The following is a 24,896-nucleotide window of genomic DNA, read 5'->3' as shown; positions in this document are numbered from 1 at the left end:
TATGGAAGCATAACCTGAGGCTCTACAGCCCTCCAAGCTCTGGTCTGCAGTTTCCTGGTTCAAACTCACCTCTCCACACTGCAGCACTACCTGCTGATGTTCCTAAACTTCCAGGACACTGTAGGCCAAATGGATATTAAGCTTAAAATACTTTCCTTTTTCTATGAACTTTTGAGTTTATAGGGCTGCCAGGTGCACTCCCCCAGCAGGGGAAGACGCAATAAAAAGGAAAGGAAAGGAAAGGAAAGGAAAGGAAAGGAAAGGAAAGGAAAGGAAAGGAAAGGAAAGGAAAGGAAAGGAAAGGAAAGGAAAGGAAAGGAAAGGAAAGGAAAGGAAAGGAAAGGAAAGGAAAGGAAAGGAAAGGAAAGGAAAGGAAAGGAAAGGAAAGGAAAGGAAAGGAAAGGAAAGGAAAGGAAAGGAAATTAAGAAAAAGAAAATAATAAAAATACAAAAGAAAGCAGGAAAGCAAAAGGAGAAAAAATTATAAAAGAAAACTATTAATAGATAAAAAAGAACAACAAAATAAAGAAAATAGAGAAAATAAATAAAATTAAGAAAGAGAAATAAAGGAGTAAAAAAGGAAAAATAGTGAAAAATAAAGAAAAAAGGAAAATAAAGCACTAAAAGCAGCAGGGCCCTCCACGCCGGTGAGCCCCCGCCGTCTCGGGCCGCGCACCCCTTCGGTGCCGGTGCCACCTGCGCGCAGCTCCGCGGGGACCCGCGGGGACGGCGGGGCGGGGGCAGGTGGGAGCGCCCGAGTCCCCCCCCGCTCCCAGCGCTGCCCCGGGGCCGGGCCGTGCCCGCCCCGCCGCCCCCCCCCGCTCCCCCGCCCCCGTTAAATGCCGCCGGGGCCCCGCCGCCTCCCGCCGCTGCTGCCGCCCCGCACCGCGCACCGCCCGCACCGCGTACCTGAGCCAGCAGCGCGGCGGCGAGCGGCTCCGCGGCCGGCACGGGTGAGTGAGGGGCTCCGCGGGCACCGCCGCCCCTGCGGGAAGGGAGAGGAGAGAAGGAGGGTGAGGAGGGTGCGGGTGAATGCGGTCCCGATCCCGGTCCTGATCCCCGATCCCGGGCTGTGCGCAGCGCCGAACGCTACCGCGGGGGACTGGCAGCCTCCGAGGGGGCTTTTCCTTGGAGCGGGGCTGGCAGGAAGGGGAGCGGCGATCCTGGGCGTCAGGAGCAGAAAGCAAAGCCAGGAGGAGAGGAAGCGCATAACCTTTGCCCCAAAGGATATTTTTCCCCCTCTGTGGGCTGGAGCCTTCCCGACCCCCGGCCGCACGGGCTTGGCCCCGCAGCGGTGCCGGGGTTTGTTCGGTGGGGCAATGGGGCACGGTACCCGCTCGTCCCTCGGTGCTGTGTCAGGGATGTGAACTCCTCCGCGCTGTCGGGATGGCTCAGGCTGCCTGCCCTGCTCACCTTTTGCCTACCTGTCGGGCACGTCCCTGCTTATACAAGCGAGGATCTCTTAGCAGAGAATAGTAAGGTCTGGTACACCTGGGCAAGGCGTACTGAGCAACAGGAGATCGAGATCCTGCAAAAAGATAAGCTCAGAAGCGTACCCTAAGTTTGTTATGCGCCGTTTCTGCACGACTGGAAAATTGGGTCTGTGTATACTCGTTTGCACAAGCAATCACCCACCTTCGGCTTATCATTCCAACTCTTTCACAGGATAAAATTAGCTTTGGGCACTTCTGTTCCAAGTAGTTACATGGGAAAACTTGTTTGGAAAACCAGATTATTCTGCACTCATCGTGTTTGTGAGCCAAGCAGAGCTGAGCAGATACACGGTTTAGTGGTGTGTGCTCTGCTGGGGCTGGGGCTTTGTCCCTCATTCTGCAGGGACAGCCTTTGCTGTGTTGAGAGAGCTGCTGAATCCATTCAGGAAGCTGGCTGCAGAATGGGAACCGGTGTGGCTGAGGAGGCTGACAGGGAAACGGGACTGTCCTCTGTCAATGGAAGCCACATCACTGTGTGCAGTGGGGCTGAGAGGAGCAGGGGTCCATGAGAGGGGCCTGTTCTCAGCCCCAACTCTGAGATGAGGCACAGGGCTTTGGTTCTTTTGCTTAAACACGATTGATTTATGCTTCACTTAAACTGGGATTTTTTTGTAAAATTATTGATATTCTCCCTTTGGGACCCCTCCCTGTGGGACCCTCTGTAGCATCTCTTGATAGTAAAGATTTTTCTTTTTATTTTTTCAAGGACAGGAGCAATTAATCCCAGGCAGTGAGTGTGCAGGTTCTCAATAACAAGTAGAAACTGCATTTCACAAGCAGCTTCTTGCCATCTCTGCAGGAATTCATTAGATTGGTGTTGATATCAGCAAAAAGTTGTGTGTGGGGAAATCTCTCAAATCTCAGCCTGATATTTGCCACCAGGATATGGCTAAATTTGGCCTCATCCGAAATGCAAATTCCCATCTGGAAACCACGCGACAGATCTTGGTGTTTGCAGTAAAACAACACTTTTCATCGGAGCAGGCAGGGTATTGCTGCACCCAATGAGGAAAAAGCTGTTGTTGGTTTTTGTGGAAGTTGTAACTTTCATTTGTTGTTGAAGAATTAAAGAAACCATATGTGCTCAGTGCAAGATGGGCTCGGGAGCTGCTCTGGTTGGCGGCCGTAGCAAACAGAGAGCTGTGGCCAACAAGGCAGCCCGTTGTAGGCAATCTGTGGTCACAGAAGATGTTTGTGCTCTGATTGCTCATAACATAGCGTTTCCCTTGAGGTTGGCATTAGGGGTTAAAGGTTTTCAAGAGAAGTCTTTGTTTAAACATCTTTAAAGTTTCCAATAGGGGCCCCTTTGTTCGCTCTGGAGCAGCGTGCCTGCCTTGTTAAAAACTCAGTACTCATAAAATGCCATTTATAAATGCCTGATGAATAGGGCTGAAACATGGAGGGGAGATAAGTAGCGTTTGTATCTCCACACACATGGGACTTACAGGCAAACCTTACCATGAGTGGATAAATGGGACCTAGAAAAAAGGGGAAAAAAAAAAAAAAAAAGGTGGAGTGGTGCTTATAAAGAAACTTTAAAAAGTCAGCTACTCCCCCTGCACCACTTGGGCCCTTTCATGCCACATGTCTCCTCCAGTCGAGCCAGAAGGCTGACTGGCTCCTGACACTTGTCATTACCTCTCAGTAATTGTGTTTTCTCCACTTTGGGCCCAAACAGTAGCAAACTGAGCACTTGGGCTCCATCAGGAGCTCCTGCAGCTGCCCTAAGGGCTGCACTGATCTGCTGGGCACGGGGACCCTGACTCAGTGCTCTCCATGAGTGATGGATGAGTATCATCCCTCTATAGGCACTCACAGCACAGATGTACCTTTAGGTGCCAGGTAATATTTTCAGCTCTTAGAAGGCTTTGGTTCTCTCCTGTCTTGGCTAAATAGAAAGGGTTTTAAACCAGCTCTGTTAAAGCAGGAGAGGGTAGAGGTGTGTGCTCAGGAGACTCCAGATACTGGTTCACAGTGATGGCAGTGTTTCCATGTGGGATGCTCCAGACTGCTGTGTCTTACCCTGTGTCTGGATCTTTCGTGGTTCTCACATAGCTTGTCCATCCTGGTGTTTTTTACTGGAGTCAGAATCCATCTTCCCCACCAATATTCTGTCTTTGCCTGTCTATCTGCAAACTACTGATCCTCTTGCCTTGCAAGCCCTTGCTTGCCCACATGAGTCCATCCCTAGCCTGGTCCTTTGGGTGCCCCTCAGGGAAATCCATGGGGCTCAGCTGTTGTCCCTTGCAGAGAAGTGGAAGTACCTTGGTTTCTCTCCAGACTTCAGCTTTTCTCTCTCTGGGCTGTGTTGTGCTTTGCCAATGTGTAAGTTCAGGAGTCTTTGAGTGTAGTCTGTGGGCCCATAGGAGTCCATGATCTATGGCAGGAACCAGTGGGAGCAGATCTGTTGACAGCAGAGATAATCCCCTGTACAAGAGTCTCTGTCTGGGCTGGAAAATCAGGCAAGCTCCACTCATGGAAAAACACTGCCTTTAGGAATTCACAGCTCCTACACCTGCATCTGGTCTTGGATGGCTTCCCCAAAGTGTTACCTGCTCTTCAGCATGGGCAGAAGGGAGGCCACAGCCCACTGTGCTGCTGGGGAAGCTCTTTGGTGCATCTCCTGAGGGGTGACAGCATCCCAGTCCCAGGACAGCAGATCTCCTGCTGCCAGAGGGATGTGGAAGCTGTGAAGTCAGGTGTGAGACATTTTCTGTCCTACCTTTGAGGTTCTCCCTGTGAAAAGTATCTACACAAAGCTGACTTTTCTGTTCTGAGGAGGGACAAAAAGTCCCTGCATGTCTTTCTGCAGCTGCCAAGCACTCCTCACTTTCTGCTATTTCAATTAAACACATAACAGGATGGTAGGATAAAGGGGAGAGGCATAAGAATATTCTCCTGGCGTGTTTTCTTATGCCAACACATTGAGTCACATCTCTAGAGTGAGAAATATGATATAAAGATTTAGAGAAGGAGGTCAGACAATGAATCTATGATTGCTGGGCTGGAATAGCAGACGGTCTCTGTGGTTGTCTGTGCCATGTAAACTTCCTGGAGGTCAGCTGGGGATAGTGGTCCCAGCAGATTTGGGAGACAGATGTCCTGCTAGTAACTATCAATCTCATACCAGCTCTGCTGCATCAGGAGCTCAGCTGACAAACTCTGCATCAGCCCAGTAGCTGGTCTGGGCCATGACTCTTTTCCTTTGTGGTTGAACATGCATATTTCTGGGGGAAAAAATGCTCTCTAACACCTTCCTCACAAAACAAGAACTTGGGCAATGGATTGCTGCATCAGCTTCTGGATGGCCAGGACATCCTTCTCTCCAAAGTTTGAAGTCTCTTGGCCCAGCTCAGCTGTCCTCCAAGGACCCGTTTCCAGAAGAACATTTGCTTTTTAAAGAGAGTTAGTAAGGTGGACCTGTCCCCTGTTGATCACTCTTAATCAAAATCGGAGTATTCCAGTTTTGTTGAAAATAGCAGTTAGCAGATGGGCTGATGGCCTGTTTTGCAGCTCAGGGGACAAGTGTAGCCTAAAGGTCTTGAGTGGGACAGAGAGGAACAGAGAAATGGCACCAGCAGTCCTGAAACAGGAGCCATCTCTGACATGATTAGTTGAACAAGGAGATTTGGCAGACGTGTTTTCCTCTTGGCTAGATCTTTAACATTTTAATTTGCAAGTGAATGTGGCTTTTATTCGTGGCAGCTGTTGTCGAAGCAGCTCAGGTACAGCTTGTTTCAGTGCAGGGCTGTCTGGGTAAGAGGCTTTCCTGCCAGGTGAGCACTGGGAGGTCTTTTAGAGACAGACTAATGGCAAAGACCCCGTGTGCTGTTGTGGAGAACATCTGGAAGGGGATGCTCTGTCCATTGCTACGCCCAGCATTGCTTTCCAAGGGGACTTCAAATGTCATGTCACAGTATAAACCTGCCAGGACTTCGAGTCCATGAGCTGCGAGTCAAAGACATCTGTTACTGCAAAAGGACCTGGTCAAGAAACCCATCTTCCTCCTGCCCTCCCTGTGAATATGCAGGAGTGGGTCCCATAAAATGGAAATAGGCTTTTGTGAGGAGCAAGCAGAGCAAAAGAGAAGTTCCCTCTGCATCCAGCAAAGTTTTCCTGTTACAGCACTCCTGCTGATTTGCTCCTGTTGGGTTTGGAGCCTTGGTGTGCTGTTGGAGAAATACATCCTTGTTTGTCAAACAGTGAGTCCTTCCAGGTGGCACTTGGCCCAGTAAAGCTGCCACAGAGTTGTAACCAGAGACCTCTGTGATGTCCTGGAAAGAGTCTGCTCTGGTTCTCCCACGTGTTTGGGAAAAACCAAGGACACATCAGTCCTTAAACGGGGAGAAAAGAATCCTTTTGGGTTGGAAATTCATGCTATTTCCATGGTCTTGATGTACTTATGGTCCCTGAGTCTTCCTTCCTCTAAAAACTGCATTGCTGTCCTCTCTGGTGGGATTTGCCTTTCATCACCCAGCTGCTGTGGGGGATGAGCATCAAGATTTTGGAGCTGTGATAAAGTGTAAGGTCAATGCTGCCTGTAAAATGGTCCTGAGGGTGGATTCAGTGCTTGTAGCACAGAGAGCTGGACATCTGCAAGCAGAGAGCACCTTGAGATTGGGGATTATGTTGGGAGAAACCAACCTTTGGGCAACTCTCCAGGACAGGGTGGATCCAGCTCCAGGACTTTGTCAGGTCTTTCACACTGCTTGCAGGTCTTGCAAATACATGGACAATGTGCCAGCAATTCATCCATGTTTCTACAATAAATTTTGGCATCAAGATGTGCCTCCAGGATGATGTAAGTTGTCTGCATGTCTCCAGGTATTTCTGGTTGCTTCATTGTCCCCTGAGGCAAGACACACATCAGTCTTCCTCCCTTGCATTTTTGGGCAGCCTTTCTCTCAGGCATGGACTGGAAGGATGATGACTTGCTGTCCTGCTGATGACATCACTATTTTCACCCCGAATGAGGGTGCATTCACTGTCTTTCTGCTGTTGTCCTGGCAGAACTCAGGTGTCCTAAGCCAAAGAACTCAGGGTTGGGACTCCTGGCCATATTTTGATTGGGTTTTTTGAGACTTTAATCAAATAACACTGATGGAATTGAATTTCTCAGAACTGCCTAGTTGGGTCTCTGCAGAAAAAAACACTGCAGAGCAAAAGAGGGTGCATGGAGAGGCAGATGAGGAGGGTGAATCTCATAAATATCATGTCTAGGGCTGCTCTACCATTGGCCAGGACTTCCAGCACAGAAATAGGTGCTGTTAGCTAGTAGCACATGTGGTCTCAGTGCCCTGCACCCTGCCACGTGTGCCTGGACCTGCTGTATGTGCCTCCTCCTGTGCACAGCCCTGCTGCATGGGACAGCCTTCTGGCTTGGCTGGTGCTTGCTCACAGACTCCCCCAGCTCTTCCCCACTCCTTGCAACTCATGGTGATCCCTTGTCCTGGAATCTTTCAGGGTCTGGAGGCAGCACAGCTCCATAGCCTTGGTCCACAATCTGCTTCCCTCCTTGTGACACTATGGTCAGGGCTCTTCCCAGGCTGTGAACACATTGCCACCTCTCCTTTCTCCACCTGCTTCATCCCCTCCACAGTTCAGTACAGAAATCCCCCATCCCTGTAACGGCAGGGAGGGCAGGGAGCTGGCAGCATTCCTCACCCTGCTCCCTGCCATGCCCAAGGCAGGGTGCACCCAGGTGCAACCTGCCACCATCTAGATGAACCAGAGGGGGAATATTCAGAGTATTTCTGTTAACCTGTAGCCAGGAGAGAGCTGCCAAGGAGGCCACGCTGAAACCTGAAGCGGCTGTTTTTCCTGAGACTCAGCATTTGGCAGGGAGAGCAGACGGACAAGTGGTGGAGCAGGGAGGGAAGCAATTGCCCTGGGGAGCAGCACTGCCAGTGGAGGTGCCCAGGGAAAGTGTGCTGGCTTACCTGTTTGTCTCTGGGGATCCATCTCCATGTCCTCCTTGGCTGAGATCACGTGTAGAGTCAAGAGGAGGTGACCCTTCTGTCCTTACATGTGGCTGTCCCCTTGGTCACCCTCCTTGCAACACATACTGAGCATCTCCTTCAGCAGGGAAAAGCAAAAACTGTTTCTCCCATTGCGTTTCTCAGAAATGTCAGGAGTGGTTCAAGTGTCCCTCTCAGCTCATCTGCAGGGTTTGGCTCAGCCAGCGCAGGCAGCAGCACTCACCTTGCCTGGACCTTTTTTCCTTTATAGCTCAGTGTTATCTCAAGGTCTCTGGCGTTGCAGGCGGTGCCGTGTTTGCCTTGCCCTGCAGCACCTGCCTGCCAGCCGCTCGCTTCCCACCCATCTCCCTCCCACTCCTGCACGGCTTGGAGGGGGTGCTGTGATCCCTCAGGGTGTGAGGAGTCCCTCCATAGGGATGCAAGTCAGCCCCAGGGAAGGGAGGGTAGAGGGAAGTTGCCAAGTGTGGGATGGTGGGAGAGATCCTGGGGAACATCTGTCCCATCATCTTTGCTTCCCCATCCCTTTGCTGCTGAGCAGGACTGGGCATTAAACTGAATCAGGGGCCAGCCTGATCTCTGCTGCCAGGACCAGCATATGATTGAGCTGCCATGCCCTGCCCTGTCCAGGCAGCATCAGCCCTTCCAGCCGTGGGGAGAGCCAAGTCTTCATCCAAAAGCTGAGATGCTGTTAAAAATAGATCCGTCGTGAACTGGTTTTCTCCTTCTTGGCTCCTGGCTGACAGCTCATTCCTCCCTCTGGGCTGTCTTTGAAACTCTCTGGATGCTGTGAGACACAGGCTCCATAGCAGCCTGCCACTGCAGGGAGGTGTGGAGAGAAGAGAGCTGCAGAAACGTTCTAGCTGTCCCAAAAATATTTAGTGGTTTGTGAGTGCTTTCTCCCAGGAAAGAAGCAGCACTGGAAAAATAATCTGCTAAATAAATGGAGAAACAAAGCTGGGGGAGGAGCACTGTTTGCCTCTCTGCTTGCATGTGGTGAGGAGACACAGGTGTCCAAGCAATCCTGGCCACAAAGCAAAGCAAAGCTCACCTCTGCCCCCTGGAAAAGCTGTCAGGCTGCTGTCCCTGCTCATCTCCTCAGCCAGTGATCCCAGCGGTCCTTGCCCTGCACGGCTCTGCAGGAGCTCCTGGCACTGCTGTGCAGTCACTGTGTCCCGGGCTGGTCCTGGGCTGGTAGCCTGCTCACCTCCAGGGAAAGGCCACGTCTCCCACTTTGAGACAGCTGTTCTGGATCCCAGTATCCCTTGTACCCCTTTTCTGTCCTCCTAATTCTTTAATATAGTTTTCCAGGTGTGAACACTGAGTCTCGAGACAGTTTTAAGATGCAGCTGTTAAACCTATTATCAGTGTCCCTGCTATCAAAGACGTGGTGTTCAGGGCTGCACGTAACCACTGAGCAATTAAACAGCAACCCTGGTGATGAATTACAGCTGAGACCTCCTGGGGCTAAATAAATACCGGCTGATAACTACCTATAAAATGAATTTTTGTGTGTTTTTTTCTTAAAAGCACCCTTCCAGTATCTGTGCCCAGTCCTGGCACTGCACAACTCCTGGGGAGAGTTAAATTATCTATGGCATTTCCATCCCTAGCACCTTGGGTTTCCAACCAGAACTGGAATAAAAATAAACTAAATAAATCTATGTCTCTGCAGGAGCCAGGAAAGGCAAAGCAAGGCAAGGCATGACAACGCAGAGGTGGGCAGGGAGAGAGGGAAGTGACAAGCTGAGGTTTTAGGTAACAAGTTTAAATGTCTTTTCCCCCAGTGATCCCACCCTAAAGATGTGAGAAAACTGTTGAGGTGCAGAGTATTCCTTGGAAAAACCTTTAGGAGACCAGGAGAGCTGCAGAGTGCTGGTGGCAGAGTGGTGGGGACCCCGAGGTGATGTGAAGGAGAGCAGCAGGCTGGCAGTGCTTCACCCAGCACCTGCCCAGGGGGAGAGCTGTGAGCCCACCTGCACAGGCACCTTCCACCCTCTGCCTGCAGAGACTTCTGCTCTCCCAAGGGAGTTTGGAAACAGGCAGAGAATGGAACTTCTTGGAAAAACGATCTTTGCCAGTGACTTTGAGAGACTTCTGAGCAGATTTTGTCTGTGCTGGTGTTTCATCTGGGGGCTTCTCTTCCCATGCAGGAGGGCTGGTGCTCTGCACCCCTGCGTGCAGCTTTCCCACTCTCCACTGGCTGCAGAGAACAGCCACACAGTCAGGGAACAAGCATTTGGCCGAACATTCCATCTGCCTGGTTTGCTAGTGAAAATAAGGCTTGTCCAATGGCCAGCTCCACCCAGAGCAGAAAATCAGACCCTTTGGCCGAGTGTTGCTACTGTAATGAAATTGAGCTGTGCTGAGACTGCCAGTCCTTGGAACAGGAAAGATTCCATGTGCGTTCAGAGAAGTTTGGGGATGGATCTGTCAAAACTGCTGCTGTTTAGGGTTTTTGACACTCCCTGGGGACACCCACCACGAGAGAATGTTGCCCTGTGGCTGAGCTCACCCTCGGCACTGATCACACCTTGTCTTCTCCCTGCAGCACATTCTTCCAGCACTGGAGCTGTGTAGTCTCACAGGGCCATCATGAAGCTCCTGCCTGTTTCCCCTCTCCTCCTGCTTCTCCTGACAACACTGGAAGCCAGACCAAAATCTGCAGGTGAGCCCTGGCTGGTGGGGAGTGCATGGAGGGAAGAGGAGTGAGAACACAGGGCAGTGGGGCCCTTGGAGGACAGTTTGTTGTGTGATGTGGGGGTATGTGATGTTTCTTCTTTGGGAGCATCCCCAGGCTGATGGAGGATCCCCCCAGTAGTGGGACACAAACGTCCTGGCCCAGGCCTGGTGGCTCTGGTGCTGCTTGCTCTGAGCACCTCCTGAGCTGGGACACAGCCCTGCCCAGGACTTGTCACCCTGCAGGACATGGGCTGGGACCTTGGCAGGAGACACAGCTGAGAGGGGAAGCCTCCTCCTTGCTTGACGCTCCAGGTGCAGGGGACAAAGCAAACCCAGAGGTACCAGCCTCTGTCCCCCAGGACAGAGGGATCTCAATCAATTTTACTTTAGAAACAGTGAAGGCACCAAGTGGAGAAAGGAGCAGGTATGTCTCAGAGACCTTCAGAGCAATTGAGATTGGCTTCATCCCAAAGGGACTCAAAGTGTTTCCTTATGATTAGGGCCCAATTCTCCCAGGCTTGGGTGCACACAAGCCAAGCATTTCACTTAGCATTTCACCTGCTGAATACTCCAGTTTGTACTGGAAGTAGCATCCTTGTGCTCGAGAAGCTCTTTGGCTCAATCTCTGCCAAGTGCGTGCCCTCAGCTTTGCTTTTTACTGTCTCATTTTCTGCCCTTAAAGAAACACAACCACAACAATCCAGAGTCAGGGGATGTCTCCCCAGCCTGTTGGCCCTGCTTCTGCTCTGCCACCACCTTCTGTGGATTCAGTGGGCAGTGGAAAGGTGCTGGTCTGTGGGGGCTGCCCAAACCTGCTCTCTCCACCCCTCATGGGCAACCCCCAGCCAGCAGGCAGAGATCTCTGTGCTCTCTGCAGACAGCCACAGGACTGAGCCTTTTCTTTGCCTTCTCCTTAGCACTGAAGTGCAGGACGGGTCCCCTGGACATCGTGTTTGTGATCGACAGCTCCCGCAGCGTGCGGCCCTTCGAGTTCGAGACCATGCGGCGCTTCATGATGGACATCATCAGCAACCTGGACGTGGGCCCCAACGCCACACGGGTGGGGGTGATCCAGTACTCCAGCCAGGTGCAGAACATCTTCTCCCTCAAGACCTTCTTCACGCGGGCAGACATGGAGAGGGCCATCAACAGCATCATCCCGCTGGCCCAGGGCACCATGACGGGGCTGGCCATCCAGTACGCCATGAACGTGGCCTTCAGCACGCAGGAGGGCGCGCGGCCCCGGCACAAGAGGATCCCCCGCATCGCCATCATCGTGACGGACGGGCGGCCCCAGGACCGCGTCACCGAGGTGGCCACCCAGGCCCGGAACGCTGGCATCGAGATCTATGCTGTGGGAATCCAGCGGGCAGACATGAGCTCCCTGCGGGCCATGGCCTCCCCACCGCTGGAGGAGCACGTCTTCCTGGTGGAGTCCTTTGAGCTCATCCAGCAGTTTGCCAAGCAGTTCCAGGACAAGCTTTGCGGTGGGTGAGAGCTGCTGCTGCGGAGTGGCAAGGGGGGCCCTGGTGTCTGCTCCTCCTCAGGCCAGAGGGTGACCTTCAGAGGGTGATTGGGGTGGCTGCCCGTGCCAGAAGCAGGGTAGATGGGGCAGCAGCCTCCCCAGTGAGGCGCCAGGACGAGGCACTGCTCAGTGTCTGTGCACTGGAGAGCAGTGGGTGAGCACTGGGGCTGGCAGGGCTGGGGCTGTGTGGGTGGTCACACTGGCTTCTGCTGCAGGGATGGGGCATATGCCAGAGCCAGGGTCCCCGTGTGTCTGGTGTGCCTGTGGGTCACTCTGATGCCTGTTGTGTCTTGCAGGGGTGGACATGTGTGTGGAGCGGGAGCATGGCTGCGAGCACAGCTGTGTCAGCACCCCTGGCTCCTTCTACTGCGAGTGCAACCCAGGCTACAGGCTCAACGTGGATGGAAAGACCTGCTCCCGTAAAAAACCTTTTTATTATCTGAACTTTCATAGGGAGCTTGTGGTTATGGGTTCCATGGAGGGAAGCTGGAACACAGCAGAGGATTCAGGGAGGCCAGCAGCAGCCTGGGTGCTCTGGGCCCACTGCCTGCCGGGTCTGTAATGACTGCAGACATTCAGCATTGCTAAATCCTGGCCACCTCTCTGAGATGGGACACTTGTCACTTATGTGGGCACAGCCAGCTGCCTGTCAGCTGAGGGGGTCTGGGCAGTGAGTATCAGAGGATTCACATCCCAGAGGATTCACAGCACCAAAGTGAGCAGTGTTTTTTCCCCTGGATTTTAGTGCAAAGCTGTGTTATTTGGTCTGACCACCACACCAAGATTTTCCTTCTCCTTTCACGGTGCTCTGAAGCCCTGGAGCAGTCGTGCCCTGCTGCCCCAGGGAGGCTGGGGCAGAAGGGTGATGGGTGTCCTGTTCCCTGCAGCCATCGATGCGTGTGCAGATGGCAGACACGGCTGCCAGCACCACTGTGTCAGCGTGCGGGGCTCGTACTCGTGCCGCTGCCGCCCAGGTTACTACCTCAGCCACAACAAGAGGAGCTGCACCAGTAAGTGACTGTCTCCCTCCCTGGCCCTTCTTCATTTGCTTCCCATAGTCTCTCTCTTCTTGTCTTTTCCTTCCTGCCATTGCTCTCCTTGTCTCCCCAGTGATTGATTACTGCAGCTTTGGAAACCACAGCTGCCAGCACGAGTGTGTGAGCATTCCCAGCGGGCACTACTGCCGCTGCCGCAGCGGCTTCACACTCCAGCCCGACGGCAAGTCCTGCAGGGGTAGGTCCTGGTGTCTGCATGGCACAGGCTGTGTGTATAGCACCTGCCTTTCTGTCCTGCCCAGTCTCCAGGGAAGGACTTCCCCAGACCACCCCAAATGGGGATAACCCCATGCCCCTGGCTTGTCTTCCAGCCACCGACCTCTGCAACGGGGTGGATCACGGCTGTGAGTTCAAGTGTGTGAGCACGGAGGGCTCCTACCACTGCGTGTGCCCCGAGGGCCAGCAGCTCCAGGCTGATGGCAAGACATGCAGCAGTGAGTACTGGGACACAGCCCTTGACATTCTCCTTATCTCTGTGCTTCTGGAGAGAGCTCACCTGGAACCAGGCTGAGGGGCTCTGTCTCCAACTGGGACTCTAAGCTAGGCTGGAAGAGGGTGGAAAGCTGGCTGTGGTTGGGGGAGAACCCTGGCTGCTGTGGGGATGGATGCTTGTGTCCTCAGAGACATGGCCCAGAAGATATAACATCTTTAAGGAAAGGCTCAGGAAAAGGGAAACCTAGGAAAGTCTTTCAGGGGGTGTTGGTGTGTCAGTGGAGGTTTTTGGGCTGAGTCCCTTGGGCATAGTCTGCTCTCCTTCCCAGCTGCAGTTCCAAGGTGTTCCCACAGTGTCCTGAAGCTCCAAAGCTCAGCCCCAGCCCCGGGCTCCTTTACTCCACTCTGAGAGTGGCCATGGCCAGGCTGCTCCTCTCTCACTTCTCCTGTGCCTGCAGAGTGTGGAGCTGGCCATGTGGACCTTGTGATGGTGATCGATGGTTCCAAGAGTGTCCGGCCCCAGAACTTTGAGCTGGTGAAGCAGTTTGTGAACCGCATTGTGGACCTGCTGGAGGTGTCCCCCCACGGCACACGGGTGGGACTGGTGCAGTACTCCAGCCGTGTGCGCACTGAGTTCCCCCTCAACAAGTACCACAGCGCAGATGAGATCAAGAAGGCAGTGATGGATGTGGAGTACATGGAGAAAGGCACCATGACAGGCCTCGCCCTCAAGCACATGGTGGAGCACAGCTTCTCTGAGCTGGAAGGTGCCCGGCCTCTCTCTCACAACATCCCCAGAATCGGGCTGGTCTTCACAGATGGACGCTCCCAGGATGACATCTCCGAATGGGCCAGGAGAGCAAAGGAATCAGGTGCAGAGGGGATTGGGAACCTCAAATTGCAGTGTTTTGGGCATCCTGGGATGGTTCCTTGGGGTATCTGTCTCAGGGAAAAGCTGCAGCATCCTTGGGAAGCTGCATCCCATGGCAGACGTGCTCTGTTGTGGCCACAGGGTGCTCTGAGCAGCATCCTTCATGCAGCAGCCTGCACCACCACAATGCTGCCATGCTCCTGCCTGTCCTTCCCAAATTCCTGCTGTATATTTGGAAAGCCTAGAGAAAATCCTGCATCCTTGACTTTGCTCCCTCTAAGCTTGGGGCTGCTTGCTGGGGGTGGCCAGTGCAGTGCTCAAGATGTGTCCTTGCCATGCAGGGATTGTCATGTTTGCTGTGGGTGTTGGAAAAGCTGTGGAAGAAGAGCTGAGAGCGATTGCTTCTGAGCCAGTGGAACAGCACTTCTCCTATTCAGCAGATTTCACCACCATGACCCATCTTGTGGAGAACTTCTCCCTGAATATCTGCCCAGGTGGGTGCTCCTGGCCACACCTGGGAACTTGACCTCAAGCCAGGGAAGGCCCTTCTGTCCCCACAGAGCCAGTGGGGTGGTTTGTGTGTCTCTCACCCTGGGTCAAGTACCTGGGCTGGTGTGAGTCTAGGCTGTCTCAGGACCTCTGCAGGCTGTTGTGGGTGTAGATATGGGTCTCTGGGAGGGATTTGTAAGAGGAAAAGGTGAAGCTGGGAGAATAAATTAAATAACAGGAATAAATTAAAAAACAGGAGGGGTTAATACAGAAGTATTAATGTGAGCAACCACTCCTGTGCCATTGCATGGGCAGAATTTGGGAGTGGCACCCTGCCTTGTGGGATGCTCTGAAGGTGGCCTGTGTACCTTGTTCAGACCTGTGCTTCTGCTGCTGGGTGCAGGGGGTTACTGTGAGGGTCTCCCTGCCGTGGGACAGGCTGGGGCTCCCCAGTACCCTTGGGACCCCCACAGGACTGCAGATATGGAGTCAGATATGGGTATCAAGAGGCCCCCTGCCACCCCAGCTTGAAGGCAGAGTGAAGCTCAGCACTGTCTGTCCTTGGCACTCTGTGACCACGTGTGTGACAGCTCTGTGGGATGCCTGGCAGAGAGCTAGCTGGATCAGCAGGGCAGCCTGACAGAAAGCAGAGGGCAAAATAGTGGGGAGAGCCCTGAGCCCTGGTGGGTGGCTGCAGGGACTGTCTGGGAGCAAGAAAGAGCAGGCACCGTGGTCTGACTGCAGCCAAACCCCACTGTCACAGAGGAGGGCAAAGGGGAGACTGAGATCCGCAGCCCGTGTGAGTGCGAGGCGCTGGTGCAGTTCCAGACGAACACCGTGGCCATCCTGCAGAGCCTGACCGAGAAAAATATCCTTTGGGGTGATGCCTGGGCTTGTCAGGGTGCAGAAAAGCTGAGCACACAGCACACGTGGGGGAGGGAGGGATAGATAAATGGGAGTGGGGAAAATTTTAGGCTCTTTTAAGGGGATGAAGGCCTCTGCCCAGCAGAATGTGTGGCTCACGCTGTTTCCTTAGCACGTTCACTTGCTCAGATGACAGCCAGACTTGAAGAATTGGAAAAGCAGATTGCCAACAAGAAGTGATCCTGGCAGAGGGCTGCAGTGCTCGGCGGGGCACAGGGATGGATGTACAGTAGCTACATGACATTGTTATTGCTAGGTTATCATAAAGCATCAGTGTTTGTTCTTGTATTGCAAAATCCCCAGGGGGGCGTGAACTCTATTTAAAAATCCTAAAAACACAAAAGAAGGAACTTGAACAAAGCCTCTGCTGCAAAGCCAAGGGGTTCAGTTGTCCTTCCTTGGCAGGTCTGGGATGAGGGGAAGCAACTAGGTGGGCGGGCTGGTCATTGGACAGACATGACGCCTGGTGTCCCCCAGAGTGACTGGGATGGCACAGTCCCCCTGGACCCTGGCAGGCTGCTTTGCAAGAGAAAAAACCTACGGTGATGTCACCCTGAGAGCTTCTGTTGTCTCAGCACCTGCTGCCAAGTGGTGGGGCAAGGACAGCTGGGTGGTGCAGGCAGCACAGGGGATGCCTGATGCCCAGCTGGTGCCCAGTGTGGTGCCCTGGTGGGCTCCCATGGGAAGATGGGTGGCAGGAATTCTTAGACCCTTTGCCCTGGTTTGGCAGAATAGTTTGGAAATTGGTATTAATCTTGTTTGGTTTTATAATCACATAGCAAAATGGTAATTATTCTATCAATATGTATGTGTGTATATATATATGTATATTTAATTCTGAGAGCAGGGTAGTGCTATTTTTAAACTCTTGTTTTATATAAAGGAATTTCTATCCTGACAATAAACACCCTGAAGATTTGTATGACATGTTCCTCTCCTTTCAGCTGGGCTGCAGGGTGGCACTTCTCTGTGTCAGAAGTGTGTTCTCTGGCTTTTGCAGCAGCTCCTGTCCCTGGGATCCAGAAATCGTTTGGGAAAATCTTTGTTCTGTGCCCCCCAGGGTGCTTCAGGCCTGGCCTCAGCTGGAGGGAGCCAATGTGGCACAGACACTGTGTCCCCATGGGCAGGGTTTGCTTTGGAGCCTGTGCTTGTAGGAGCACAGGGAGCTGAGAGCTGAGCTGGGCATGCACCCACAGCCTGGCCAAGGTGCCCATTGCAGCTGCTCTGGGGTGGGTGCTGAGGCAAAGGGACACCCAGGATCAGCTCGTGATGGATCCCTGCAGACTTCACAAAGAGCCACTGCTGACAGCAGGACTCTGCCCAGAGCAGTCTCCATTCTCTTGATTTTATCCCTCAACACCAGAATACATTTAGTTCCTTTCAGGGGATAACACAAACTTCCCCTCTGCTCCCCACGAAGCTGCAGCCCCCCTCCAGGACCCATCTGTGCCTCCAGCTCTGGGGTCCTGAGCACAGCAAGGAAGTGGAGCTGTTGCAGTGAGGGCAGAGGAGGCCATGGGAGTGCTGAAGGGCTGGAGCCCCTCTGCTCTGAGGAAAGGCTGAAGGAGTTGGGAATGTTCAGCATGGAGAAGAGAGAGCCATGGGGAGGACTCACTGCAACTGTGCAGAGCTTGAAGGGACCCATAAGAAAGACAGGAACAGAGTGTTCAACAGGGTCTGTGGTGGGAGGAGAAGGGGGGATGACTTTCGGCTGCAGAAGGTTGATTTGGGTTAAAAGGAAGCTGGTTTTTTTACACTGAGGGTGGTGAGGCACAGGCCTAGAATGTGCACAGAAGCTGTGGATGCAGATCCCTGGGAACATCCAAGGCCAGAGGGGACAGGACTCTGAGCAACCTGGTCTGCTGGGAGGTAGCTCAGGTTTGAATAAGATGATCTTCAGGGTCCATTCCAAGGCAAACCGTTCAGTGTGGTCCCCATCACACACAGGGAGCGAATTTATCAATGAATTCCTCTGCATTATCACTGCACAGGGACTGCTCCAGCTGGAAGTTTCTTCTCCCAGCAAAGAGCATAAAACAACCATTGGCCCTTGTGTTGCTGCACCCTGCACCTTGCTCTGAGAGCATCCCTGTCACCTTGCTTGTCATCAGGTCCCTGACACTGACATCAGTCCTGAACGGTCCCCGCTGCCTGGATCTTGCCATCCATCCCTGCAGGATGCTCAGTTTTTGTCCCAATGAAGGTACAGTGCCATTCCATGGACGTGGACACTCCCCAGGCTGGGATGGGGCTCTGGAGGATGGTGTGGGACAGGGACCCCACTCTGAGGTTTTGCTCCCTATTCAGCCTGTCACAGACACTGAGGAGGAGATGGAAATCGATATGAAGATTGATAGAGAAGAGAATATGGCTGTAGATAGAGAAGAGAATGGAAAGGAAGAAATTGAGATGGATGTGGAGGAGATGGAGGAAGAGATGGAGGTGGAAATGGAAGATTATGTTGAAGACATGGAAGTGGATGAGAAAGGTGAGCAGGAGGACATTGTCCTGGGATGGACACCAACCCCAGGTAGGTTCTGGCCACGCCCTGCCCACAGGCAGAGTGGGTCCCCTTCTGCCAGGCTGGGGCTGGGCGGGGTAGCCCCGCTCAGGGACACGGTGCCCAGGGGACCTCCTGGGTTCTGGTGGCACAAGCACCATCCCCAGCCTGCCCTGTGCTTGCTTTGGGCCACACTTTGGGTCCCACTGCCTGGGGGCAGCCCCCAGCCCCAGCCAGGCTCAGTGCTGGCAGCAGAGCCCCGCTGTGCCAGCGTGTGCCAGCCTGGGGGCACAGGGAACAGCCCTCTGTGCCTGACTGCAGTGACTCTGTCGCTTGCTTTTCTTCCAGGACTGATGGAGATGCCAGACAGGGATGCCACCCTTCTGGATATATGTGTAGAGAGTAGTCTTCTGTATATACATGTTAGAGAGTGTTGTCTTTTGTAAATATGTTTCATACATCGTTGTTCTACATTATGTAAATAGGTTTTATAGTTTATTGTTGTTATAGGGATTCTTACCATTTAAACTCTAGTGTAGTTCACTGCTGTTTCTGCTCTTCTGTAAATAAACAATCTTTATTTTGCACACCCCAGCTCTGTTTTCCATTTGCTTTGGGCACAGGCAGCATGTGCAGAGTTGTGGTTTCCTCTTGCTCTGGGCTCCCCGGGCTGGAGATGTCTGGGAGTGCGGGGTTGGGGGTCCCTGTGCTCAGAGCAGGTCCCACTTAGAGGTCTGTACCCACCTGGTGTTTGTAGAGGCAGATTCCACAGGGCCCTTTCCCGTGGGATTACATCTGGGAGCAGCCGAGCCTGCCTGGTCCCGCAGAGCCTCCTCAAGGACACTTCACTAGGTGGCACCAGACACCAGCGCTAGGAGGGTGAGCCTGGGCTGCGGGCACTCCCTTCCCTTCTCCCGGGCACCCCGAGCGGCTGGAGCCGGCCCGGAGCTGAGGAGAGCTTCCTGAGCCAGGAGACAGGCAGGGATGGAAGGATGGAGGGATGGATATGGATGGATGATGGACAGATGGATGGATGGATGGATGGGTGGATGGATGGGTGGATGGATGGATGGAGCTCATCATCAGGCTGAAATCTTTGCATCACCTGGTGGGGGACTAGGGCTGCTTGGCAGGGCACACACTGTTCCTGGGGTGTTTTGTGTACCTGGGGAAGGCTGGGGGGTCAGGGGCTGCTGGTCTCCCTCCTTTCCCTTTCCAGGGAATACAAACTGCAGAGCCTTGCTCTGGCTGGGGAAAAGCAGCATGTGCCTCAAGCACTGCACAGCTGGGGCCTTGCAGGTTTGGAAGGAGGGACACAAAGTGGTTTTCATGGAGAAGAGCATGACCCATGTGGGATGGGGACTGCTCTGAGGGGTGCTGGGGCATTGGGTGCTGCACAGGTAACAGAAAGCAACACGAGGACTGCAGGCAATCCTGTGCCCAGAAATGCAGGGTCCTGGTTGTTTCATGAGTTTGTGACAAAAAGAGTTCACACTTTCCCCCCTGCTATGAATAAAGCACTATAGAATGTTCTTCACGTGGATTTCTTCCCCTCCCTCAACCCGTCCCCCATCCCCCCATCTTCTCTTCAGCTTAATCCAAGCTTTGGTCCCTTCCTCTTTTCTCCTCCCTTGGGGACATAGGTCCAAGCACTACCTCAGCCAGATTCTGGCACCACCGTTGTCCTCCCCAGCCCCAGTAGCAGCTGAATGGCAATGGATTGCTTAAAAATTATTCCAGTGCTTGTATTTCTCATTAAAAGTGCTACATTGTTGGTGCACAGTCCAAGAAATCTTTTGGGGCTGGCTATATTTTCTGCACATTACTTAATAAATGACTTCACAAAGAGCTAAATGCAGCCACAGAGTCAACAGGGAAATTGGACAATAATTAACAGATACCGGGTTAGTTGAGGTCCAGTTAATGGGGAGCGTTGCAACTTGAGAATGGAAGTCTGAGAAAGAAAAGGCACAGTGAGACACCCACCACGCCCTGGATGGAAAGTGGCAGCTCCAGGGGCTGGATCAGTGCACTTCTGGGGGCTCAGGGACTGCACAGAGCGTGTAGAAATGATACTGGGCTTTTGCTGCTCTTTATCCCTGCCTGGTTGTGAGATCAGGGGGCTGGGAGAGGTTGGCTGTGGGACCTTTCCCCTCCCCAGACATTCCCAGAGGAGCCTATTTCCAGGACAGGTTGGGCTCCTGCCAGCCACAGAAGTCCCACAGAAATATTTCAGGAACCTCTTACACAAGCAGAGTGGGACATTGACCAATTGGTGGGAAATGGAGTAACTTCCCGTTGCCCAAGGGCAACTAAAGAAAAGAGATTTACCTGGAGGCCAGGGCAGGGTTGCAATTTCCTTGGGAGGGAGGAACTGGGTGAGGTTAGAAGAGTGGTGAGATCTTTGCCATCCAAACAAGGAATACAGCTTCTAATCCCTACATCCATCAAGAGCTAGGGCTCAGTCAAGTTGTCCTTGTGCTGCATCATGGCTGATGAAAGGTCTGCAAGGAGGGGATTATCCTACCCCAGAGAGCTTTGTTCCAGCACCAACCTGTTTCCTATATGGCAGAAGCCACCCAGAGAGGACACTGGGGTTCACAGCTTGAGAAAACTCACCCTTGACAAAGCTAAAGCTGTTTTCCCTACACCAATTTAAACTCCCAGTGGGGCAGGAGCAAGGAGGATTTGGGGCTGGGGCACGTTATCTCTGGGAAAAAACTTGAAGGATCATCCCTAGAAAGGCAAAGGCAGCCTCAAGCTGATTCGGATCATGCTGTAGGGTTTGGTTTTCAAAACCACGTGCAAGCAAACTACAAAGGGAAAGACACTTAATAGATCCCCAGAAGAGAACATGGTAACCACAAAGGTTTCTCCTGAAAAAGGATACCTGGAGAAGATGCCTGCCCAGGAGAAAGCAGCTCCACTGCCTCCAGCCTGTCGGGGTAGACAATGCCCTGGCTCATCTCCCCTTGGCTTGCTCCTCAGCCCCAGGTGTGGCTGCAGGGGTCACTTGTGCAATGCAATAACTGCTTTTTGAGCAATTGAAAAATCCCCTGTGCATCTTGCGCAAAAGGCTCTTCTGAAAAACCCAATGAAACGGGCAGAGGAAAAAGGTACAAAACTGGCACTTGCCCAGCCCTGTTCCCCACTTCCACCCTCACCGAGGGTTTAAATGTCGGTGTCCCCCACCTCTCACGCTCGCAGCCCTCAGGACACGGCAGCATGAAGGCGGTGGCCGCTCTCCTCCTGGTGGGGATGCTCATCCTCTGGGCAGAGCTGCCAACAGGTAGGAGATGTCCTAGGATAAGGTACGGGGAGAAAAGCTCGGGTGCTGAGAAGGAGCCGTGTTTACACGGATCCTGTGGGAGGGGAGAGGAAAGGAGGGGAAGGGAGGACAGGGGACGGGAGGGGACGGGTGTTTGCCGGGAGCATCCCCCAGTGTCCCTCAGGTGTCCTGGAGCAAACCAGTTCCTCCTCTGACAGGCAGCGCCTGGTCCTGTCCCCCCGTGCGCTTCACCTGCGCTCTGCACAACCCGCGGAACCAGTGCCTCTTCGACAGGCACTGCCCCCGTGGCAAGAAGTGCTGCCGGTCCTTCTGCGGGACGAGATGTCTCTCCAGGCCGTCTTCCATCCACTACGGTAGGAGCTCGGGAGCCCCGCCTGCTCCCGGGGCAGAGCGGGTGTGATGAGCTGGCTCTGGGCACGGAGCTGTGTCCAGCTGCCCGAGCCCTCGGTCAGGCTGGTGGGGTGACAGTGGACAAACGTGTGGGCTGGGGTGAACACCAGACCCAACCTTTCTTGCTTTCCCCTTTCCAGTGTGAGCTCCGGTTTCCAGGACAGGCTGAGGGTCATCTCAGCATTCCCAGCCCACCTCAGCTCCAGGGTCACTCTGTGACAGCTGCTGCACAGTGCTCTGTGCCACCCACTTCCCTTCTCCTTCTGCTTCCCCACCGCTATTTTAACAAATAAAAGAGACTTTTCCCAAGGGTGTTTGTGATGTGTGACTCCTTTCCCCACCTGCTCCCTCCTCTCTCCATCTTGGCACACAGTCCCACTGCTGCTTTCACCCCAGAATTTCTGCCGGGGGAAGAGGATGGAAACAGTCTGGCTACACACCTGCAGTGTGGTTAGGGGCTGGCTTGGGGGAGAAAATCCATCCAGCCTCCAGGAGGAGAGAGGTTGTGTTGGGGCTGGCCCTGGGAAGGCACACGCAGCCTCATGCTGATTCGGATCATGCTGTAAGGTTTGTGCAAGCAAAATAAAAAGGGAGAGGCACTTAACACATCCTCAGAAGGGAACATGGTCATCACAAGGGTTTCTCCTAAAAAAGGATACCTGGAGAGGATGCCTGCCCAGAAGAAAGCAGCTCCACTGCCTCCAGCCTGTCGGGGTAGACAATGCCCTGGCTCATCTCCCCTTGGCTTGCTCCTCAGCCCCAGGTGTGGCTGCAGGGGTCACTTGTGCAATGCAATAACTGCTTTTTGAGCAATTGAAAAATCCCCTGTGCATCTTGCGCAAAAGGCTTCCGGAGAGGAAAACCGTACAAAACTGGCACTTGTCCAGCCCTGTTTCCCACTTCCACCCTCACCGAGGGTTTAAATGTCGGTGTCCCCCACCTCTCACGCTCGCAGCCCTCAGGACACGGCAGCATGAAGGCGGTGGCCGCTCTCCTCCTGGTGGGGATGCTCATCCTCTGGGCAGAGCTGCCAACAGGTAGGAGATGTCCTAGGATAAGGTATGGGGGAGAAAAGCTCGGGTGCTGGGAAGGAGCCGTGTTTACACGGATCCTGTGGGAGGGGAGAGGAAAGGAGGGGAAGAGAGGACAGGGGACGGGAGGGGACGGGTGTTTGCCGGGAGCATCCCCCCCAGTGTCCCTCAGGTGCCCTGGAGCAAACCAGTCCCTCCTCTGGCAGGCAGCGCCTCCTCCTGTCCCCCCGTGCGCTTCACCTGCGCTCTGCACAACCCACCGAACGCGTGTAGCTCCGACCAGGACTGCCCCCGTGGCAAGAAGTGCTGCCGGTCCTTCTGCGGGACGAGATGTCTCTCCAGGCCGTCTTCCATCCACTACGGTAGGAGCTCGGGAGCCCCGCCTGCTCCCGGGGCAGAGCGGGTGTGATGAGCTGGCTCTGGGCACGGAGCTGTGTCCAGCTGCCAGAGCCCCCGGTCAGGCTGGTGGGGTGACAGTGGACAAACGTGTGGGCTGGGGTGAACACCAGACCCAACCTTTCTTGCTTTCCCCTTTCCAGTGTGAGCTCCGGTTTCCAGGACAGGCTGAGGGTCATCTCAGCATTCCCAGCCCACCTCAGCTCCAGGGTCACTCTGTGACAGCTGCTGCACAGTGCTCTGTGCCACCCACTTCCCTTCTCCTTCTGCTTCCCCACCGCTATTTTAACAAATAAAAGAGACTTTTCCCAAGGGTGTTTGTGATGTGTGACTCCTTTCCCCACCTGCTCCCTCCTCTCTCCATCTTGGCACACAGTCCCACTGCTGCTTTCACCCCAGAATTTCTGCCGGGGGAAGAGGATGGAAACAGTCTGGCTACACACCTGCAGTGTGGTTAGGGGCTGGCTTGGGGGAGAAAATCCATCCAGAGGCACACAGCCTCCAGGAGGAGAGAACAGTGGGAAAGGACTGGCTTGTTGTTTTAGGAAGGCTGGAAGGCGCCCTGTAGAGCACTGTGTCCTTCAGGCCCTCCTAGCTGGGCAGGGCTGTGGAAGGGAACTGACCCTGCCTGCCCAGGGGGATACAGAAGGCAGAACCTCCCTATGAATACCCTAGTTGGGGCACATCTAGAGAGCAGAGGAGGGGGTTACACAATCCCAAACACCAAGTGCTGCTGAACTCCTCAATGAACCTGAGCTGCTGGGGAAAATTCAGCTGAAGAATCTTGCCGAGGAAAGCCTCAAGCCAGGGCAATAAAATCATAGCTCCAAGGGTTTCTTGTAATTTTTGTACAGCTGAGTGCTGGGGACAAAAATTCCCATTTTTGCCCCCAGCAAAAGGAAATGCCAAGAAGCATCAGCAGAAGAGAATGTGTGCAGCCCGAGGGACCTGCTGGGCTCTGTGCAGTGACAGAACAGGCACTGCCGCCACCACTGCAGGGGCAGAGCATCACCCAGCCTAATGCCCAAAGAGGGCCTGCCAGCCCTCCCCAGCCCATTGCTGACGCCGAGCCCGCTGAGAATGTCCCATTCTCAACAACCAGTCCCAGCCCAGACCAGAGGGGAGCTTGGTCTGTGAGCCAATGATCCCCATGGCCAACCATGAGCAAAGCAACCTGGAGAGCAGCACCAGCTAGCCAGATTTTAAACTGCCCACAAACACAGCAGGATGAAGACTCTGGCTGCGGGGTTCACACCTTGCATGGTTCATTGAGATGGTAGAAACTGCCTGGCCGAGACTGGGGAGAGCATCTGCTGGAGCGAGTCCTTCTGTGGTCACACCTATGTAGGTGACCTTTTTTCTGCGGAGGAACCAGAATCAGGCGAAGACTCAGAAATTGCTCTGAGAAGGAAGAAGTGCTATGGTGAAAAAAACAACTCTTTGCTTAGCCTGGCCACGGGAGGGCAGGAAGAACTGGAGAGCTCATGCAGCGCTGGGAAGGCTGAAAATGCCAGGTGATCCAGGCAAAACAAGAACTGGGAGCTCATCAGCCAAACTCAGTGTAAAACCACACATTGCTTCTGCCCAGTGTAGTGTCCTTGCAGGGAAAGACTCTCCCTGAGGCGAGGCCAGACCTCTGCGCAGGGAGAGCTGTGCCACACAAACCGCGGGGTTCGAGAGGCTGAGCCCCGGAGCTCCCCCATCCATCCCCGCATCCCGGCGGGGCTGGGGCAGCCAGGGCAGAGCAGCCTGATTGCACCTCCCGCGGTCATTAGTCACAGATCACAGCCCTCCTCCTCCATCAGCACCAGCTATTATCAGCTATTAAGCAGGCATTTCCATAC

General features: G+C 53.7%; 4 protein-coding genes across 4 annotated transcripts in view; 3 read left to right on the top strand and 1 right to left on the bottom strand.

Moving 5' to 3' along the window:
- The window catches only part of RBPJL (recombination signal binding protein for immunoglobulin kappa J region like), a 20,718-nt gene extending 10,656 nt beyond the window's left edge, over window positions 1–10,062 (bottom strand). Inside the window, exons 1-6 of the mRNA XM_088175223.1 lie at window positions 10,055–10,062; window positions 9,445–9,671; window positions 4,046–4,116; window positions 3,758–3,870; window positions 2,952–2,971; window positions 910–985 (exon numbers count right to left, since the gene is read on the bottom strand). Of these exons, the coding sequence (XP_088031349.1) occupies window positions 910–985; window positions 2,952–2,971; window positions 3,758–3,870; window positions 4,046–4,116; window positions 9,445–9,671; window positions 10,055–10,062 (515 nt within the window). The remainder of the gene's footprint in view (window positions 1–909; window positions 986–2,951; window positions 2,972–3,757; window positions 3,871–4,045; window positions 4,117–9,444; window positions 9,672–10,054) is intronic.
- On the top strand, window positions 10,026–16,355 carry MATN4 (matrilin 4). Its single transcript, XM_088174780.1, has 10 exons — window positions 10,026–10,136; window positions 11,068–11,637; window positions 11,972–12,094; window positions 12,563–12,685; window positions 12,786–12,908; window positions 13,042–13,164; window positions 13,621–14,034; window positions 14,375–14,527; window positions 15,286–15,390; window positions 15,568–16,355. Exons 1-10 carry the CDS (start codon window positions 10,064–10,066, stop codon window positions 15,624–15,626), a joined length of 1,866 nt encoding a protein of 621 aa, XP_088030906.1. The 5' UTR covers window positions 10,026–10,063; the 3' UTR covers window positions 15,627–16,355.
- A 4,721-nt stretch (window positions 16,356–21,076) lies between these two features.
- On the top strand, window positions 21,077–21,934 carry LOC148221823 (sodium/potassium ATPase inhibitor SPAI-2-like). Its single transcript, XM_088174753.1, has 3 exons — window positions 21,077–21,235; window positions 21,433–21,588; window positions 21,766–21,934. The coding sequence occupies exons 1-3, from the start codon at window positions 21,172–21,174 to the stop codon at window positions 21,768–21,770; spliced, it is 225 nt and encodes a 74-aa protein (XP_088030879.1). The 5' UTR covers window positions 21,077–21,171; the 3' UTR covers window positions 21,771–21,934.
- A 579-nt stretch (window positions 21,935–22,513) lies between these two features.
- LOC148221822 (caltrin-like protein 2) lies at window positions 22,514–23,364 on the top strand. The gene is made up of 3 exons (XM_088174754.1): window positions 22,514–22,662; window positions 22,863–23,018; window positions 23,196–23,364. Exons 1-3 carry the CDS (start codon window positions 22,599–22,601, stop codon window positions 23,198–23,200), a joined length of 225 nt encoding a protein of 74 aa, XP_088030880.1. The 5' UTR covers window positions 22,514–22,598; the 3' UTR covers window positions 23,201–23,364.
- The last annotated feature ends 1,532 nt before the right edge of the window (window positions 23,365–24,896 follow it).

This window comes from Sturnus vulgaris, chromosome 17, assembly GCF_052056855.1.
Source record: "Sturnus vulgaris isolate bStuVul1 chromosome 17, bStuVul1.hap1, whole genome shotgun sequence".
In the NCBI taxonomy this organism is placed as follows: domain Eukaryota; kingdom Metazoa; phylum Chordata; class Aves; order Passeriformes; family Sturnidae; genus Sturnus; species Sturnus vulgaris.
Note: the sequence above shows the minus strand (reverse complement) of the source record. Positions and strands in the feature narration are given on the sequence as shown.

What these genes read in the sequence shown, in the direction of transcription:
- LOC148221822 (XM_088174754.1), top strand. Translation starts at nt 22,599, where the DNA reads ATGAAGGCGGTGGCCGCTCTCCTCCTGGTGGGGATGCTCATCCTCTGG. An exon ending in CTGGGCAGAGCTGCCAACAG is followed by an intron (nt 22,663 to 22,862) that starts GTAGGAGATGTC and finishes CTCCTCTGGCAG; the next exon opens with GCAGCGCCTCCTCCTGTCCC.
- MATN4 (XM_088174780.1), top strand. Translation starts at nt 10,064, where the DNA reads ATGAAGCTCCTGCCTGTTTCCCCTCTCCTCCTGCTTCTCCTGACAACA. An exon ending in AGCCAGACCAAAATCTGCAG is followed by an intron (nt 10,137 to 11,067) that starts GTGAGCCCTGGC and finishes CCTTCTCCTTAG; the next exon opens with CACTGAAGTGCAGGACGGGT. An exon ending in CGACGGCAAGTCCTGCAGGG is followed by an intron (nt 12,909 to 13,041) that starts GTAGGTCCTGGT and finishes CTTGTCTTCCAG; the next exon opens with CCACCGACCTCTGCAACGGG.
- LOC148221823 (XM_088174753.1), top strand. Translation starts at nt 21,172, where the DNA reads ATGAAGGCGGTGGCCGCTCTCCTCCTGGTGGGGATGCTCATCCTCTGG. An exon ending in CTGGGCAGAGCTGCCAACAG is followed by an intron (nt 21,236 to 21,432) that starts GTAGGAGATGTC and finishes CTCCTCTGACAG; the next exon opens with GCAGCGCCTGGTCCTGTCCC.